The following is a 17,311-nucleotide window of genomic DNA, read 5'->3' on the forward strand; positions in this document are numbered from 1 at the left end:
TGTGGTAGCTTTATAAAGGTGAGCCTTTGTTGTCCATTTAAGCAGGACGTTAAGTTTGCCATGTTTCTCTTTATGTGTCAAATTGCTTTTTTTCCTCCTGTATCTATTTGACCATTTTCCCAGACATGGATCAAGCAGTTGTGAACTAAAATTGGAATAAGAATTGATCAAATTAAGGTAAAAATATTCCTGAATTTAGGTTTTTCTGATAAGGACTATTTGGTAGTTTAAAGATTAAAAAGCAATGCCAGAGCCATGAGAGCTCCTCAGTGGGGGACTGGTTAAATTCAGATTTACTGGTGGCAGAATGAGATAAATCCAGAAAAATGACTTGGATTAGTATTGCTTTTTAGTACATTTATTAAAGATTTGTTTTCAATTTGTGCAATTTTTCTTCTTACATACTCATTAAGGCCTTGTTCTTATCCGCATTTTTTAGACAGTTTTTGTACCATGATATAACTGTCAAAGACTTCCTTCACTCCGTGTCTAGGAAACTGGACCCACAGCTGTAACCATGATAAGCAGAGCGCGTTGTTTTCCACACGTCCACCTTGACTTGAGAATGTACAGTGCTGTATGTTAAAAAGGTAGCAGTTCGAAGTCCAAGAAGTCAATGGAAGAGCCAACACTTCAGTTGTTTTTTGTTTTTTTTTTGTGTTTTCATTTAAAGTTTTTTAACAGAATATGCAGAAATATTGCAAAAAATATCTGACAATCATCAGGGTTTTTCGTAGGGAGTTATGAGGCGAGTTCCCTGGCTGGCAAAACAGTTTTAAGATTTCACTGTTGGGTTTCTTTCCCCCGCTTTCTCTGGTTTTCAAAATAAAGATGATTTCCTATATGCACAAGGTTTGTTCTGTTTTGTGCTCAGTACATAAATGATTTCTCACTTACTAAACAATACAACTTATACCATATTTAAACACACACAGTGACAAAGTGAGGTTACACGAATCTACAAACAAACATCTTGATAAGAATTTCCCTCTGAGGAGCTTAAATAGGTCCAACTCCTCAAAGTGGCGCAATATTTCATTTTACTGTAAACCCAAGCTGAAAAGGGCTCCCTGTGTCATTGTTTTACCTCAAATGGCTTTTCCATTCTCTGACCTTATTAACTAATGGTGCTATAGCCACGGAAAGAGGGCAGGACATGTGTATCCCTCTGCTCCTTACAAGGAGTTGTTTCAGAGAGGTGCAGATTCCTGCACACAGCCTGATTTGAGTCTCATTCAATCACTTGACTTGTTTATAACAGATTACAGGTTAAATAGGGTTTAATTAAATGATTAAATCTTTTACTTTTCAGCTACAATTTGAATTTACATCCAGGAAACATCAGACAGAAGCAGTCTTGTGACGCCACGTTACCTTTCCTCTGGCAGTGAAGCGTTCCTCAGCTGTCCAGCAGTGAGCACTTGTTTCTTCTCACTATGATAACGTCTATTTATGTAGACACACCGTTACAAAGCTTAGCAATATTTAATAAATGCATACCAGGTCTGGGTTAAACACAATTCACAAATAAAGTTTGTTTTAGCTGCTCGGAGGAAGAGAAATGATCACTCATAGATGATTATAGTCAAACTCCAAAAAACATTTGTATGATTGTCTAAACTTTCTGCTTCCATCTCGCTGTCCAGTGTGACAAGAACCTCCCGTCCCATCAAGATGTACACCAATTGTTCCCAGACCTTCTGTCATCTGTCATTTTGATCCCTACTTCCCAATGTGTCATTTCATTACATTGCATTAATTTATGAAAATATTGGGAACGTCAACTGCATGTTTCTTTTCCTGCACAGTTTTTCTACACACACAAAAAAAGCACATGTCTCTCTTGGTTTATTGACTATGAACTTGAGAGAAAGATGATGCTTTTGATTTGACTGACATGTTTGATAAGCATCACCTGTTTTTCTTATCTTGCACTTGTGTGTCGTTTTGCTTTCTGAACCTGAACCTTGATTTTTTTTTTTTTAAAACAATCAAATGAATCAGACTCACTGAAGTCACACTTGAAGTTCTGTTTAACGTTTCTCCCCCTGCGGCCGACCTCCAGTTTGGGAACAACTGATTGAGACTAAAGAGCAAACTGTATTTTGCAAATATAGTTTGGCTCAAACCTGATGTTTACTTTGTCATATATACACTTGCATACATATCTGATTAAAAACAAGACAGTATTATTTATAATTAAAATATTTCATCCTATGCTCCCAGCTAACTTTCCTCTAATATAGAAAACATGAATATGATCATATATGCAACAATAAGTGCGTCAGCTTGTGTTGATTACATCCACTCTACAGCTTGCCTTTCAGAGCGCCGATGATGCTGCAGAGCTGAGAACAGTCTCGATAAGCCACCAGGCCTCCGTGGTTCGCCCAGCGGTCTGCACCTTTAGCCTCGATGTAAGGCTGGTGATAGGTCAGTTCTGCCTGGTGATTCTGTGCTGCAGCGCTGGACTGTAAACTCCTTGTCAGGTCCGCCACTCCCCCTCCGAGGGCTCGGAGCAGGGCATGAGGAGCGCAGGAGTCCCACTTAAAGGTGCTTCCCTCTGAGAGGACGTAGACGTCAGCCAGGCCCTGAATGACACACAGGATTTTGTAGCCGGCTCCGGAGGCGTACATCAGTTTGTCAGGGCCGCACAGTGAGGTCAGGGTTTCCTTCACCACCTGCTTCTCACTGGAGCTCAGCACCGCCGACAGCCCTCGCCCGCCTGCAGGTCCGTCTTTGGGCCGAGACACTGAGCAGACATTGACGTTGCCGAAGGACACACCCCAGAAATGCTTCCCCCTCCAGCTGTGAACACAAATAATCAGTGGTGAGGTGAGAATATTTTACTTCAGGGGGAAGAGAAAGACATCCTCACAAAAGTCAGTTTCTAATTTCAAAAACATCTCAGATGCGTTTCACAAAGGTTCAGGAATTTCATTAAGTCGTGAGTGTCCTCATCATCTAAACACTCCCCACAGTCTGATGATTGATCTGACATGTAGGGTATCTGGTTGCTTCTCAGTTAATGTTTTCCAGATCATGAATCTCAAAACAAAAACTGAGCTTACAAGATGATCTCTGGCTATGTGAGGTTACGTGAAAGAGATCCAGAGACAAGTACAACAGAATAATAGGTACATACAGAACAGATACACCAAAGACATTGATATATACAGTGTAAAGGGCTGTCCATACCAAGAAGGATAACTATAACAATAACTATAACAATAACAATGTGAGCATCTACACTTATAAACGATAATTTTCTGTAAACAGTGGTGCCAAGCATGCGCTGCATGCTCTAGCTGTGTCGGCAGCTTAGAAAAATGGATATTGATGACTTGTTACTGCTGGACGTTGCACAGAGAGAGAAAAAGAAAACCAGAAGTGTATGGGTTCACAGGCGGGTGGTGATTAAGTGTGTTACTCAGAAGTATTTCAGGACACCAGTTGCTGTGATGTTCCAGTATTTACAGAACAAACTGCACCGACTGACGGTAGCAGTGATGCGCAAAAGTGGACAGATGACGAGCTTTTGTTGCACTGTGGCAGGGACACATGGTATGAGCACCAATATGAAGCCTGAAAGGGTCGCTAACTTTGTTGTTTTTTTACCGAACAAAGTTTCAGCATCATTGTATAATAAAGAGAGAGAAACCTCTGGGTTTCATTCTCCTCCAGTTTACAGTACATCGGTCCGTGGTGAGAAAGAGCAAAAACGCATTAAAATAAATAAATTTAAATAAATAAAGTCATTAGTCAGTTTCCAGAATTAAGATGATATATGGTGGTTTTGAAGTTTTACTTTACTGGTTTAGGGAATGGATTTTGATTGGCTGTCAGTGTTTCTATCGTTCATCAAATCACTCTGAAAGTGATCCCAACAATATCGTTCACCACTGTCGTTGTCGACTCCGCCATCCACTTGAGTTAGAACGATTTTTAAAACTATACATTTACACTAATCGTTATAGTTATCGTTCTTGGTGTGGACAGCCCTTGAGACCCTTCCCTTTCAGACATGCATGCATTTTGTGGTACATTTGTGTGTCTTTGTTAGACATTAGTAGTAGAGAGAGATGAGGGAAAGAGATCCTTGGCCGTATTCAAACCAAGGACACTGCGGTTCTTAACCCCTAAAGTTAAGACACTGAAAGTTACCAATGATGGTGATTTTACATATTGGTCTCATAAAAAGAGACAGAAAGCACACAAGTCATGTTTTTGTAACAGTCACAACAACCATCTTACTAGATCAGATTTAGTAACATTTCTTGACAACAGCACAAGGCTGAATTGAATGTCATCACACACACACACAGAGAGTGAACTTTAAAATTTGAGACTTGCAGCAAAATTTAATCTAAGACTAATGTGAGGTTGTGTATTTCTAGTACAAAGCTAAATAAAAGATAAAAGATAAATTAATAAGACAGTCTCATATGATTTTTTAAGAGGTTGTGACGTTGTACATAAATGCAGTGAAGGCTGGTTGAGTGTTTCTGGCAGCATCCACGACTTCTGTTGTTCAACTTACCCTCCACCTGCTGGATCTTTGTGGTTGAACGGCTGGTTGATGACGCCCATGACGGGCTCTCCCGTGCTCCGGAGGTAAACCCCGATCAGAACCAAAGCACAGTGCAGACCTGAAGGAGATAGGTGGCCCTCCTCCAGCACCTCCTCTCGGCCCTCTATGTACTGGCTGGTGGCATCTTCATTAAAAAACAAAGAGACAAACAGACATTTAATGTACAGCTCTGCTCTCTGCAGCGTGCTGCTAGAATGAGGTCATTGCAAAAGAAAGGAAAACACCGAGCCTTTCACCTATGGGGTCGATCCAGATGCCGAGCTCGGAGGGGCTTAGGGGCACCGACAGACCATCTGTGTTGGCATCAATCGTCGCCGGGTCTTGGTGGATGGCGCGTGCCAGGAGAGACGCCGCTGTGTGGTTGCCGTCCAGCACAGTGGCCAGCAGTGTGGCAGTCTCCTCCTCTGTGCCGCACACTGTGACCGTCACACTCTCTCCTGTGTAACACAGAGTCAATGAGGTTTCATGTGATTACTTAACAGCAGAGCACAGATGATGATATTTACACAGTGAAATGCTACTTAAATATTAGCACAGTGACACACTGATGTGTCTGCTGTAAGTTCTGATTATTCTGGATGAAAGAACTCAGTCACAGTGAGGATCCAACGCAGATCATTAAGTCAAGTCTGTATGGAGGCCTTCTAGTATTGGTGGACTGATTATTATACAGCACTTGTTAATCTTGTGTGGTCATATTTTCAAACCGATAAAAACTGTCACCAGATTATTTTAGTTATTGTCAGTTTGTCTATTTCAGTTCATTGCTCTGAGCAGTCAGCTGTATCTTTGCATCTAAATGCCTAAAATTTGCTATGAACCACTTCCTTTAGTTAAATGGGAAGTAAGTAAAGGCACAGTGAAAACAAAGAGCTTTGTTTTCAGTGAAACTATACTGATTAAAATGAAGTCTAAAAGAACAAAAATCAGGGGCCCTTGTTGCATGTCATTCCCCATTTCTCTCTCCCCTTATTTCCTGTTTTCTCCCTAATGTCGACTATCAAATAAAGTCATAAAATGCTCTAAAATGCCTGATGCGCCAGATGGTTTGTTACACAGAACCATTTGAGAAGTCATTCATGGAAACTGTTTGAAAAAAGGCAGGAACTTTAAAAACATACTTGGCAGGTGATTGGATGAACCATCTGTCTAACACCATCTTACCTTGTGATGCAGCCGGATTTGCACAACTTGAAGCCTGACAAGATGGATTCTCGTGTGATCTTGTGAATCCAGCTGCCTCACAAGGTAAAAAATTGCCCCCAAAAAAGAACAATTAAAGTCGATAAACAACTAATGTTTTGAACCTGAATGTCAGCCTTTGTAGAGAGCTTTTGCTCAAAGCTACATTCATAATGTTCCCACAAATTATCCTAACTGACCCTGCATATATGAGTAGTGGCTTTGGGGAAAAAAATGATCCAGTTTGTGCCCAGAATATCCCAGAACAACATCAGCTTTGACTTTAAAGTCATTCACATCCAAAATAAACAAAATGTAATGTAGTGTTTATCACTGCAATACCGCACCTGCAAATCACTGTGTAATATATATTTGTATACATTTTAATTCGTCTCTCTCTTATCTTTCTCTTCTCTCTCTCCTGTTTTTTTTTAATAATTGTTAATATTTTATTATATACTATCACTGGAACTAGAGCTCCAAGAAGCCAAATTTCACTGCCTTCACTGTTGCCATCTGCTGTGTTGATGTGCGTGTGACAATAAAAGCTCTTGAATCTCTTGTGTGAAGTGCAATATTAAATAGTTACCAAGCCCATTTTCAAACTTGTTGGACTCCTCTCCATGGATGAAGCCGACCATCTCAGGGAACTGGACAAAGAAACAGGAAACAGGACATGAATAAAATGCCAACACTCAGTCCACTCACAGTTCATTTCACACGTGACACTGATTCCTCGTACCTGAGCGCCAACATCATGTCGGATCACCTCCTGGATCACAACATCCGCAAGTGTCTTGAAGTCCTGGACGAACTTCTTGTTCTTGTCATCTCCAGTTTTTTCTTGAACGAGGAGCTGAAAAAGGGGAGCCTCCTGCCTGCAGACCCGAGCCACGTCAGCCGCTTTCTCAGCCACCCGGAGCAGCAGCCTCAGCAGATCAGCCATGCCTGAACAGAGGGGAGGAAGAGAGGAGTTTTTGTCAGATCAGGGATGGAAACTTTATGTGTTTGTGTTTGTGTGTGTGGTCCAGGTATTCCTCATATTTGTGGTGACATAAATCTGTTTACACAGTCATGTTGTGGGGACTCGCCTCGCTTATGGGCACAAAAAGCAAGTCTCCTAGACGTAAATCATTAATTTTAGGGTGAAAACTTTAAAAGTTAAAGTTAGGGTTAGTTTAAGGTTATGTGAAGGTTAGGGTTAGGCATGTGGCGGTTATGGTAAACGCAAGTCAATGTAATGTCCTCTGAAGTGATGGAAACATGACAGTGTGTGCGCGGAAACATGACAGTGTGAATGTGTGGGTGTGTGTGTGTGTGTGTGTGTGTGTGTGTGAGGCAGGTCACACTTGCACACACAGAGCTAAATATAGCCTCGAAATGAAATGAAAACAGGGCATTTCTGAAAAAAGATGAGCATGTGAGGGAAGGATGTGGTCTTTGCAGCTCTGAACCAACACAGTGTCTCTTGCTTTAAGTCAAATGTCTGATGGACCAGCAGCTTAAAATCATTCTCCAAAAACACATCAATAATCCAAAATTTCAAATAAATATTTCAGGAAGTATGCAAAACTTCTAAAAAGTGACATAGTGGGAGAAAAAGCACACTAAGATCTGTGGAAAGTGATGACTGAGTGCCACCTACACACTGATGAGGGCTGTTAAAGTAGCTATATGTTCTCCAGGGGTGGAAACACGGGCGTATATGAAACTTAAATAATGCCAAATTTAGTTATTTTGAATTGCAGCTGCACTCAGCTGTACTTTAGTCAGCGATGTTAATGCTCATAACGTCCCAGTTCAGAGGTTAATTAGATAATGCAGCAAAGGAATTTAAACGCCAGGGAGCAAAAGTGCCGTGAAATGACTGAAATCTTACCAAAAAACCAGGTTACACTCTGCTTATTTTGCTCCCGTCTGTCTCTCTCGGTGTAGCTGTGTTCTCCTGTCCGACCTGCAGCCACCAAACACGGATAGTTCAGTGTGACGGGACCGTGAGAGGACGTCGAGTTTCAGATGTGCAGTAAAACAGTGGTATCAAGCTGTTCATTAACACAGATCTGCCTGCTCTGGTTTCTTGACGTCACTGCGAGTTTCCTAAGGAAGGGCGGACGCCCCTCTCTCTCTAGGCCGACAGCCACAAGGTCCAGACAGGCGCGCACCCGCACAGAGCTCGGTAACCATGTTGTTCAAGGTAAAGACAACAGGAAACGTAGCCGCGGTGCGTTCAAGTGCAGCTTTCCACGTCAGAAATATCACAATCGGGGATTTTACTACACGCTAAAAAAAAATTGGTGCTGAATAGCATTAAAGGTGGTTCTTTGGCTCGTAATAATAGGGGAACCGTTTTTGGTGCTATATAGCTCCTATCTTTAAAGGTGCTATAAAGCACTTTTGCCAAATGGTGCTACATAGAATCATTAGCGGTGTCATAAAGCACTATATTGCTTCACCAAAAATGGTGCTAAACAGTACCCAACAATGGTTCTTTGGCTCGTAATCATAGGGAAACCTCTTTTGGTGCTATACAGCACCTATATTTAAGGGTGCTAAATAGCACCTTTGTCAAATGGTGCTATGTGGAACCATTAGAGGTGACATACAGCACTGTGTTGTTTTTACATTTTTAAGCTAGCAGGGCCTTTAAATCACATTTACCATATTTATTTAATTAAATCATACTACCATCGATGAGTCAGTATGCTTCTAAATGACACTTTTACTTAAAACATGAATGATAATTAATCATTTCTTACCAAATGGTGAGTTAAAAGATTAAGAATCCTGTACAAAATGCTTACTGAGAAACAATATATTATCCTTTCAAATCTTTTATATTTCTTTCTTTCAGCAGATACATTCAATGCTAACAAGTCAGGGAAAAAATAAATATATCAAACACACACACACACACACACACACACACACACACCACAATATATTGCCCTTAAAAAAATAGAAGATAGAAACACAAAATATTGCAACAAATATAAAAAATACAAAATATTGCAAAAAATACAATATAGAAATACAAATATTGCAACAAGCTTAAAATATGTTAAATTTTGTGGAAGAGAGAGTCCTGGTTTACAAAAATTCTAGCCCATAATCATTCACTGCAGCCCTGTAAGCAGGTCTCCTTTTGGCCTACAGGCTTAGTCCTACATTAGACTTTCTGAACAAAATAAAGAACTAGTCAAGAGTTTTTAACATTAGAATGAGTGTGAGTGAGTGATTAAGTGAAACTGAGTAACACATACACTCACAAACTGAGTTGTCTCCTACAGTCTATTCACAGATTGAGTTGTACACTCTTTTTACTGTGACAGGAAGTTCGGCTGCATCCTTCAGTTTCAAAATAACACACTCCAAAAAGGTCAGTCTTTTTCAGTCCTTTAGGATACTGGATTCCAAACACGAGATATACGCACAGGAGGAGGCCCAGTGCCATCAAGATGTCCTCACTCTCTTCTGTGATCAACTGACCATCTAATGTGAGCACAATGAGGTCATACTGCATAGGGTGACCCTCCCTGCAGCTTTTAAGCACCATCTTCAGTGTTGAGATGCCAAGAGTGCTAGTCTGAGCATGGCCCTGGGGGAGAGGGAATAAAAGCATTAACCATCTTCTCTCACATTTATTTGAAAGGCAAATCTTATGAGTTAACATTAAAATTTTACTACTTTCATACAACTGCTCAAATACTTTTGCCATTAAATGTAAATTAATGTAATTTTCTTTCCACTTTGATAAAATAGTTTGTGTAGACCAACAAAAAAAAACATGCTTGCATGTGAAATAATTTTATACATAACAAAATGTGCAAGAAGTGTAGTGCTTTGATTAGATTGTGCTTCACACACCATAGTCAACTGTTCATGGCTCACCTCAACTTCAAACAATAACCCTGGGTCCTCTTTGAACGGTGCAGGCAAGAGCAGAATGGCTGCTTCCAACTGTAGGCCTTTATACAAAATAACTTCATTAATTTAATATAACATGGTGGACGCTTTTACCCAAAGTGCATTACAGTACATACGTTTTTTAAAGTCTGTGTAAAGGAAAATCAGAGATTTCTTTCTAAACACATTATACATGTTAAGAAAATAATTTTTATTTTTTTTCATAAATCACTGCTATTGGTCACCCGTTTCATCTGTCTGTGGGTTTTACAAATATTTGCCCAATGAAAAGTATTAAAAAAGAGCTTGTGACTAAATCTCATTACTCCATTGGATCCTCAAACTGTTGGCAAGACCTCATATCTTGAAAGAAGTGATGCACATAGAAGAGCGGCAGAGTGATGAGGCGATTTCGTCTTTCTTCATCTGAGGTAAATAGCTCAATAAAATGTTTTCAAATTAGCCCTAGGTTGTTGTAAACTCAGTTAAAACTATGCAGTGTACCTGTTTATCAAATGTAGCTCTTAACACTCATTAGAAAACTCAGTTAAAACTCTGTCCACTGTTGAAAGCCATTAGCTTGCTGAGTCTACATAGCAAGCTAATATTATATGATTAATGTTACAGCCTATCGTTAATCAATCAATCGCTACTTAAGATTGTCATCAGTAGATGTAACGTTCTGTAACATCAGTGTTGTATGGTACAGATTACAGATTATGTGTCGTCTAGTTTGCTAGATAACAAACCTTTTGCTTCAACATGATGCTGATATAACGTGTTGTCTATATGGATATGCAAGCCCCTCTCCTCTGCCTGAAATTGAAAGTGTCAGCTCTGTACTACAAGACAAAACTCGCCGTCCACTATTTCACAATTTATGACATGTCTGTACACATTGCCACTTGCTATTTCTGGCATGAGGGTGAGGGAGCGCTGTCTGCCAGTGAGTTTGCATCCTGTGTTACTGATATCCTCTCTGAGCATAAGGAGCATGAGGAGTACATTTTGTGGAGTGATGGTTATGGCTACCAAAACCGCAATTCTGTGCTCAGCAATGCTCTTTTGAGATTTTGCACAGAGATGAAGAAGGTAGTCACCCAGAAGTTCCTGGAGAAGGGGCACACACAGATGGAGTGTGACTCAGTGCACAGTGTCATTGAGAGGCGTCTGAGAAACCAGGAAATCTATGTCATGGCTGAATTTGTTGCCCTGATGGAGAGCACGTGGTCCAAGCCCAGCCCGTATCAAGTCAGATATGTAGACCATAACCACTTCCAAGACTTCACCAAACTGAGGCTCTGCAAGTCTATCTGCCCAAGGATCAAACCCGGTGACCCCACTGTCCGTGATGTCCGAGCCATCGAGTAACTATCAAACTAAAACCACGTCTCTCTCACCAGTCCAGGTCAAAAGTCATGATGTTGCACATTTACTTGCTGTTATGTGATATTATACATTGTACTGTATATAAACTGATGATGCTGTGTAAACGGTGGTGTTCAAACTCTGTCACTTTTTCTTTTTGTATGTTATGAGGTACAACCTCAATGGTACGATGGACTTCAATATCCAACAACTGGACTCCATTTCCAAAGCACCAGACACACTTACGGTGACACCACTATACATAGAAAGCCAGAAGATCAAGGAGATGAAATACAAACACCTCAAAGACCTCAAGGAGGTCATACCGAAAGATGGACTACCTGTTTTTTTTATCTATTGAACATGAATTTACTTATTTATTTATTTATTTGTTTATTATTTATTTATTTGTTGTTGGTGTGCCAGTTATATTAAATGCACATTTTCAAAAAAAAAAAAAAGATTGTGTCTGTCTAATGCATGTAATCAACTGTCTAACAAGGCTGTTCTACATTACCTGTGAGTATTGTGTTAGAAAATACTCTAACTAGTATTATTCATAATAGTCTTGCATTCAGTTAGCCCTATTGCTGTTTTATACACCCTCCAGTAATTTCATTCAACTGTAGAAGTATACACAGCATTAGTAGGAAGTCTCCGGTTGTTTGCTATGCAAGAGCTGCAATGCACAGCTAAATAAAGAACTGGTTGAGGAAGTACAGTGTTTTCTATATGCAAGAAACACCAAGTCTGTAAAGGCTAATGTTTTATGTATTTGAGGCTTGAGACATGGGAGCAGAGAAGAATGCAGGCAAACCACTGTAGGTTGGAGTGCAGTTTAGTCTAGCATTTGCCGTCTAGTCATACTGTCTTCAAAAGCCTTAATCTTTTACAACTAGAGTTTTTGTCCAACTGTATTCCACAACAGGATAAACTGAGCGCACACATAGCTACAATAACCTTCATAACAAGTAAGTTGATGATAACGTAATGTGATAAACTTACTGCCTGAGATGTGGCTGTTCTATTCAATGACGGACAAAACACGCATCTCCACATTCACTGGTCCAAAAGCTGGTAACTCCATTTGAGCTTGCTTTTGGTAAAATATTAATTATATAATTAATAACAATAATAATATAATCTGAACTTCTCCTTCAGGGGACTCGGTGAAACTTGAAGGACTCGAGGTGCCATTACAGAGAGCTCTGTGAGAATTTGTTGTTCCACATCAACGTTGGTGTGGTCTCTCAGACCCTGAAGTAGCTTATGTTAAGATGAAGGCAAAGTAGAAAGTATTAAAATATAGTCATAACTCATACAATTAAATAATAATTCAACAGAGGCCTATACTATGAACCACCATTGCAAAGGCACGATCAACATTAGTTTTCAGAGGAGAGCATGGGACAATACATACCATTATATACAATCAATCATAAATTTAGCATGAAAACAACAAAATACAAAAACAAACAAACACAAATGAAAACTTACCTATCCTGACCCAATACTTTCCCTGAGGAATGGGTGGTCCATTATCACAACTGACAGAAGTTCAATATACTGAAGATGATTTGGGTACCTATAATGGAAATCAGAAGGAGAAATGCTTACTAGTGTTGGTGAAGTGCCAGCCATAGTAACTAGACACTGAAAATTCTAAGAGTAGCCGCACACGCAGAGCTCCTTTGCATACATTTATTAAGACATTACAGAAAACAACATTTTGACAACAAAACTGCCTTCACCTACTGGTCGAGCAAGCGCTATTATTTTTTTGTTTGTTTTTTAAGGAGGGAGCACTGCAAGCTACATTCACCCACGCCTGAATGGAGATAGCCATTCTGTAAAATCTGACCCTGGCAAGCCTGTCTGTTCACTGTGTGGCCATCAGTCCATATCCCCAGTCATGTGGTTGCAACTCGGCAATAAAGCTTTCATGGACAGTCATTACGGCTTCTGCCAGTCATGAGTCATTGTGTCTGGATTTGTGCTGTGTAGCAACAATACAGACCTAACTAATGTTGGTGTTAGGCTGTCAGACTGAACGGCAATTTTTTTTTATAGTTTACATTTTTTGGCACCTCAATATAATAATCCGGTTTCTCACGACTGCTTTAACACAGAAGGTACATCCATTATCAAGCCCTTTCGCATGAGTTAGTCATGTGCATGCACACGTCATTTTACCTGTGTTGGTATTGGTGAGGTGCCTGAAACTATACAAGAAACTCATCATTATTTTGACACTCCCAACTCCGATAGTGACATCCTGAGTAGTTAACTCAACTTTTCTACAAATACAGAGTGGAATTCCCCTTTAATAATCTTTTGCAATCTCCATGTTTGTTTTGATCATAGATACCCATCTGAACACTAAAGTAACTGGTGATCACCAACCAAGATTTGCACTGACTGCAGACCTTCACACAGAAGTAAGATGGCCTGCCTGAGTCCAGAGTAGCTAACCAATCACAATGCTTATGGGCATATCTTACCAAGGTTTTCTTTGGTTAAAGACAGCCCTCATACAAACTTTCATAGAATTACTTAGGACAGATTTCCTGAGTGTGCCATCTGAAAGTATTCCAATAAGTATTTTCACTGCACCATCTTGCTACTTGTCACCAGAGAAACTATAGACACATTCTTTTTTGTAGGAAAATACTTATTAGAATACTTTCAGGGGACAAACAAAGAATCTGCGGTAAGTAACGTCATTAAAGTCTTTACATTTAGAATAGATATACAATAGATTCAGCCATTGTTAAGGAATAGAATTAAAATCTTGATTGCTGAATGAATGGACCCTGCTGTAATTGAGATTGTTCAGTTATGATTTGACCTCTGCTCTTAAGTGAAGAAAATATCTTCACTCACTATTTGTTATATTCCATATGTATGAGGAAAGATCCATCTTGGTCATGTGATGTGGATACTTTAATCACTAAAGAGGTATCTGGACTGGACTGTGCTTGGTTGGAGTGATCGCTGCTTATCGGAGGGGACTCTCTACAGAGGAAAAATGGGAAAAAGAAAGTCAATAGAGAGATGACCATCAAAACTGACCTCAGAATGGAATAAAAATAAAATTAGCAAATAATTGGTGAACAACAATTTAGAAAACAGAGTCGGCACAGTGCTGTGATTCGACATATGGTATACAGTTCTGATTACCTGCTCGTTGGTGTGCTTTTAAGTTTCTTCAGCTGGGCCAGAAACAGACTCTGTTTGCGAATAACTGGAATGAGCCTCTCAGACATCCTCTCTGAGATGACAGCAAGAGTGGCTCCATCTACCTCATGTTCTGAGAATGAGAAAGCATTTAATGAAGAAGAATGAGATATTCAATAAATCATAAGTGGCAAGCATTGTTATGAATCTATAATTTGTTCAGACCATAACCACACAACAACATGACAAAATGGTGCTATCCACCAGAAACACCCTGCAGATATTAGCTCTCCAGCTAATGAAACAGCTAGCTGCCACCATCAACCACTACACATTTCACAACAAAACACCCCCACAATGAGAAGTTGCCCACTCCTGAGCACACACAGCTAAAACAATATTATTTCCTCAACAAAGGAGCAGTAAACAAGCTCCAGAGCGATAGCAAAACATAGCTTACCCTTTTTGTTTTTCCTGTTGATATTCCAAAGGTCATCATAAGCACACATCTCACAACAAAACCGCAGCCTGTTGCTCCCCAGCCGCAGTGCGTTGATCCCCAGCCACAGCTCACTGAGCCTACCAGTGTTTAGTAAACATGGTTGGTAAAAAAAAGTTGGTTTGCATTTTGGGTCAGGTTCAGGTGGTTGATTAACACATATTTGCATGAGTTGGGCAGTGTGGTTTTGCTCTCACTGGTCAGCAGCCACAGTGCAGCAGAAGCCTCTGTGTGTGTGTCTGTGTGAGTGAGCAAGCGTACATACACAGCTTTGCTGAAACAGGGTGCAAAACACAATGTTAGAGATCTTTTATGTAATTATGAGAAGTGCAAGCAAGGAAAAAGACATCACCTGCAATAGTCTCACGCCGCAAGCATGCCATCGTGAACACCAGGATGTTGACTGTACCACATTTAATGACCACAGATGTCACTAATGAGAAGGAATTTCTGATTTCTACATACAGAACCTTTAATGGACTCCCTGTCATCCACTAATCCCTGATAATGGACACCTTGTCCCTTACATATTTGCACAGCCCTATCATGTGCCATTGACATCAAAGCAAATCCCTAGCGCACTTCTTTCTGTTCATCACTGCAATCAAACAGATTATTAATTTTGAATCAATATGAAGTTGCAAATAACTTAGTATATCTCATAGGCCGATGAAGCAGTGTGATGTACAGGTTATTCTCTTGATCCATTTATGCATCAAGGACATGGAAGTCAGTTTCCTTCCCAGGTGTAATGGCCAACCACTGAGTTGTTGATTGGACACTGTAAGCATACAGATGCTCAGAGAAGCACCAAGTTTTGTAGTCTTCTATACAATTTCCACTGACTGCAGTACTTCACAATATGTATAACTGTGATTTCCTCAGCATGCACAAGGCAAAGGATTAAGAAGTCTCCAGTGGTGTATTTGACTCTGTCGTACAGCAGTTGTGTAGTTTTCCAAAGTGTTTCACTCAATTCAGCAGTGTCCTCTGCAATAATCTCTCTAAGCTCAGAGGGTAGTGCACACAAAGGTATCTCTATTAAAGAGTATGGTACATCTTCCGAACCAAGGTTTCCAGCTGATTGTGCTTACCAGCACTGGCGCATTTGATAGCGCCTTGCCAGAGTCTTTGCAATATTCTGGTAATTGTTTACAACTGATGAGAGGCGTTTAAAGTACAGGTGTTTGGCCTTGTATCTGAGACACCGATGTGCTCTCAGTGGACTGTACTGATTGATTAATCGAGGATAGTGAACCAGAAAGTGAATCTTCGGAGTGAAGTTGTCAGGGAAAAGCTTCTGAAAACTCTTCAGAAATTCTGTGATGAGAGCAGACAGTGGACTCAGCCAACTTGTTTTGATCACAGGTGCAAGAACTATGTCACATATGGATCTAAATAGCAAATAGAGACCCCAATAAGTGTTTTCCTGAGGGACGAAGCTTCCAATCAAAAAAGGTAAGAGTCGAAAAAGGGTCAGTTTTTCAACTGCTTTTCCTGGGATGACACCTTGTTGCAGAGCAGATGGCCTCAGCAAAACAGGCCTGTGAGTGACATCATTTTGTCCAAAGGGGAACTGTTGTAGCTGGTCAGTAAACTGTTGCAGTGTTACCAGTCTTTCCTGGCTAAGCTTTAGCAAGACTAATTTCAGGACCTGTGGGATGACTGTTTCCGCATCCAAGCAGTAGTGCTTTAAACATGTGATTGATGGTTTGGGTTTCTTTTGCTAACCAGAAATGCATGGAAGTAAAAAAGGAAGAACTGAGGGGACGCAGAATGAATATATACAAAAATAAAATTATAGTAAACTATACAATAGCATTCAGCTGCCATATTACCATCTGTTTTTACAATGGATTCTCTCATCCTCTAAAGTGTCACATCTTGTAGCACGAAGTCACTAATCAGCAAATAGACTCTTCCTCTCTTTTTGAAACATATAAACATGGCCTGCCTTGTCTTTTTCGAGCTTTGGGTGAGAATTTTTGCTTTGGGGGCATCCTCTCCAAAACCAATTATATCACAATAAGTGCATAATTAATGTACAGAATGTATTCTGTTATATTGTGATATAAGAACAATATCCTATATCTATCTACCCCCGCAACTGTTGTGGTTTTTGGTCATATTGTCAGAATCACTCACTAAATCCAACATAATGAACATAAAATGAGTAAAATGAGCATCATTAATATGGATTGTTGTGGTTTATTTATTACTTATCTGTTGCTTTTCAAAAGGTGCAAATACAAACACCAAAACTAAAAGAAAAAATCATTTTACATTTTTTAACAACCCTAGTCCTTCCCCTCTCCATTAAATACATTTTCTCCCAAGTTTACCACTTGAATAATTTCTCCCTACAGTATGTCCTGATGACTTGTCTTAACAGGAAATGCTGTATATAAAACCAAGGAAATAACATGCTGTCAAACTGCCAGTTTAATTGTGACATTTTATGACTTATCGTGACATCACGATCCCCTCCTTACCCATTTTCAAGTCAAGTCAATTTTATTTGTATAGCCTAATATCATTCATAAAAAATTGCCTCATCGGGCTGCACAGCAATATCCATTTATCAAGTAAGA

General features: G+C 39.9%; 1 protein-coding gene across 1 annotated transcript; it reads right to left on the reverse strand.

Moving 5' to 3' along the window:
• Nucleotides 1-344: 344 nt before the first annotated feature.
• inpp1 (inositol polyphosphate-1-phosphatase) lies at nucleotides 345-7,965 on the reverse strand. Its single transcript, XM_067587696.1, has 6 exons — nucleotides 7,653-7,965; nucleotides 6,516-6,721; nucleotides 6,363-6,423; nucleotides 4,828-5,028; nucleotides 4,541-4,715; nucleotides 345-2,808 (listed from the first exon to the last, which is right to left on the reverse strand). The coding sequence occupies exons 2-6, from the start codon at nucleotides 6,717-6,719 to the stop codon at nucleotides 2,310-2,312; spliced, it is 1,140 nt and encodes a 379-aa protein (XP_067443797.1). The 5' UTR covers nucleotides 6,720-6,721; nucleotides 7,653-7,965; the 3' UTR covers nucleotides 345-2,309.
• Between the last annotated feature and the right edge of the window lie 9,346 nt (nucleotides 7,966-17,311).

The sequence above is a fragment of the Thunnus thynnus genome, chromosome 4 (genome assembly GCF_963924715.1).
Source record: "Thunnus thynnus chromosome 4, fThuThy2.1, whole genome shotgun sequence".
Lineage (NCBI taxonomy): Eukaryota > Metazoa > Chordata > Actinopteri > Scombriformes > Scombridae > Thunnus > Thunnus thynnus.

Excerpts from the sequence above, each read along its gene's own strand:
- inpp1 (XM_067587696.1), bottom strand. The coding sequence starts at position 6,719 with ATGGCTGATCTGCTGAGGCTGCTGCTCCGGGTGGCTGAGAAAGCGGCT. Across the intron at positions 6,424-6,515 it reads GACATGATGTTGGCGCTCAG|TTCCCTGAGATGGTCGGCTT; the intron begins GTACGAGGAATC and ends TTCTTTGTCCAG. Across the intron at positions 5,029-6,362 it reads CAAGTTTGAAAATGGGCTTG|GAGAGAGTGTGACGGTCACA; the intron begins GTAACTATTTAA and ends TGTGTTACACAG.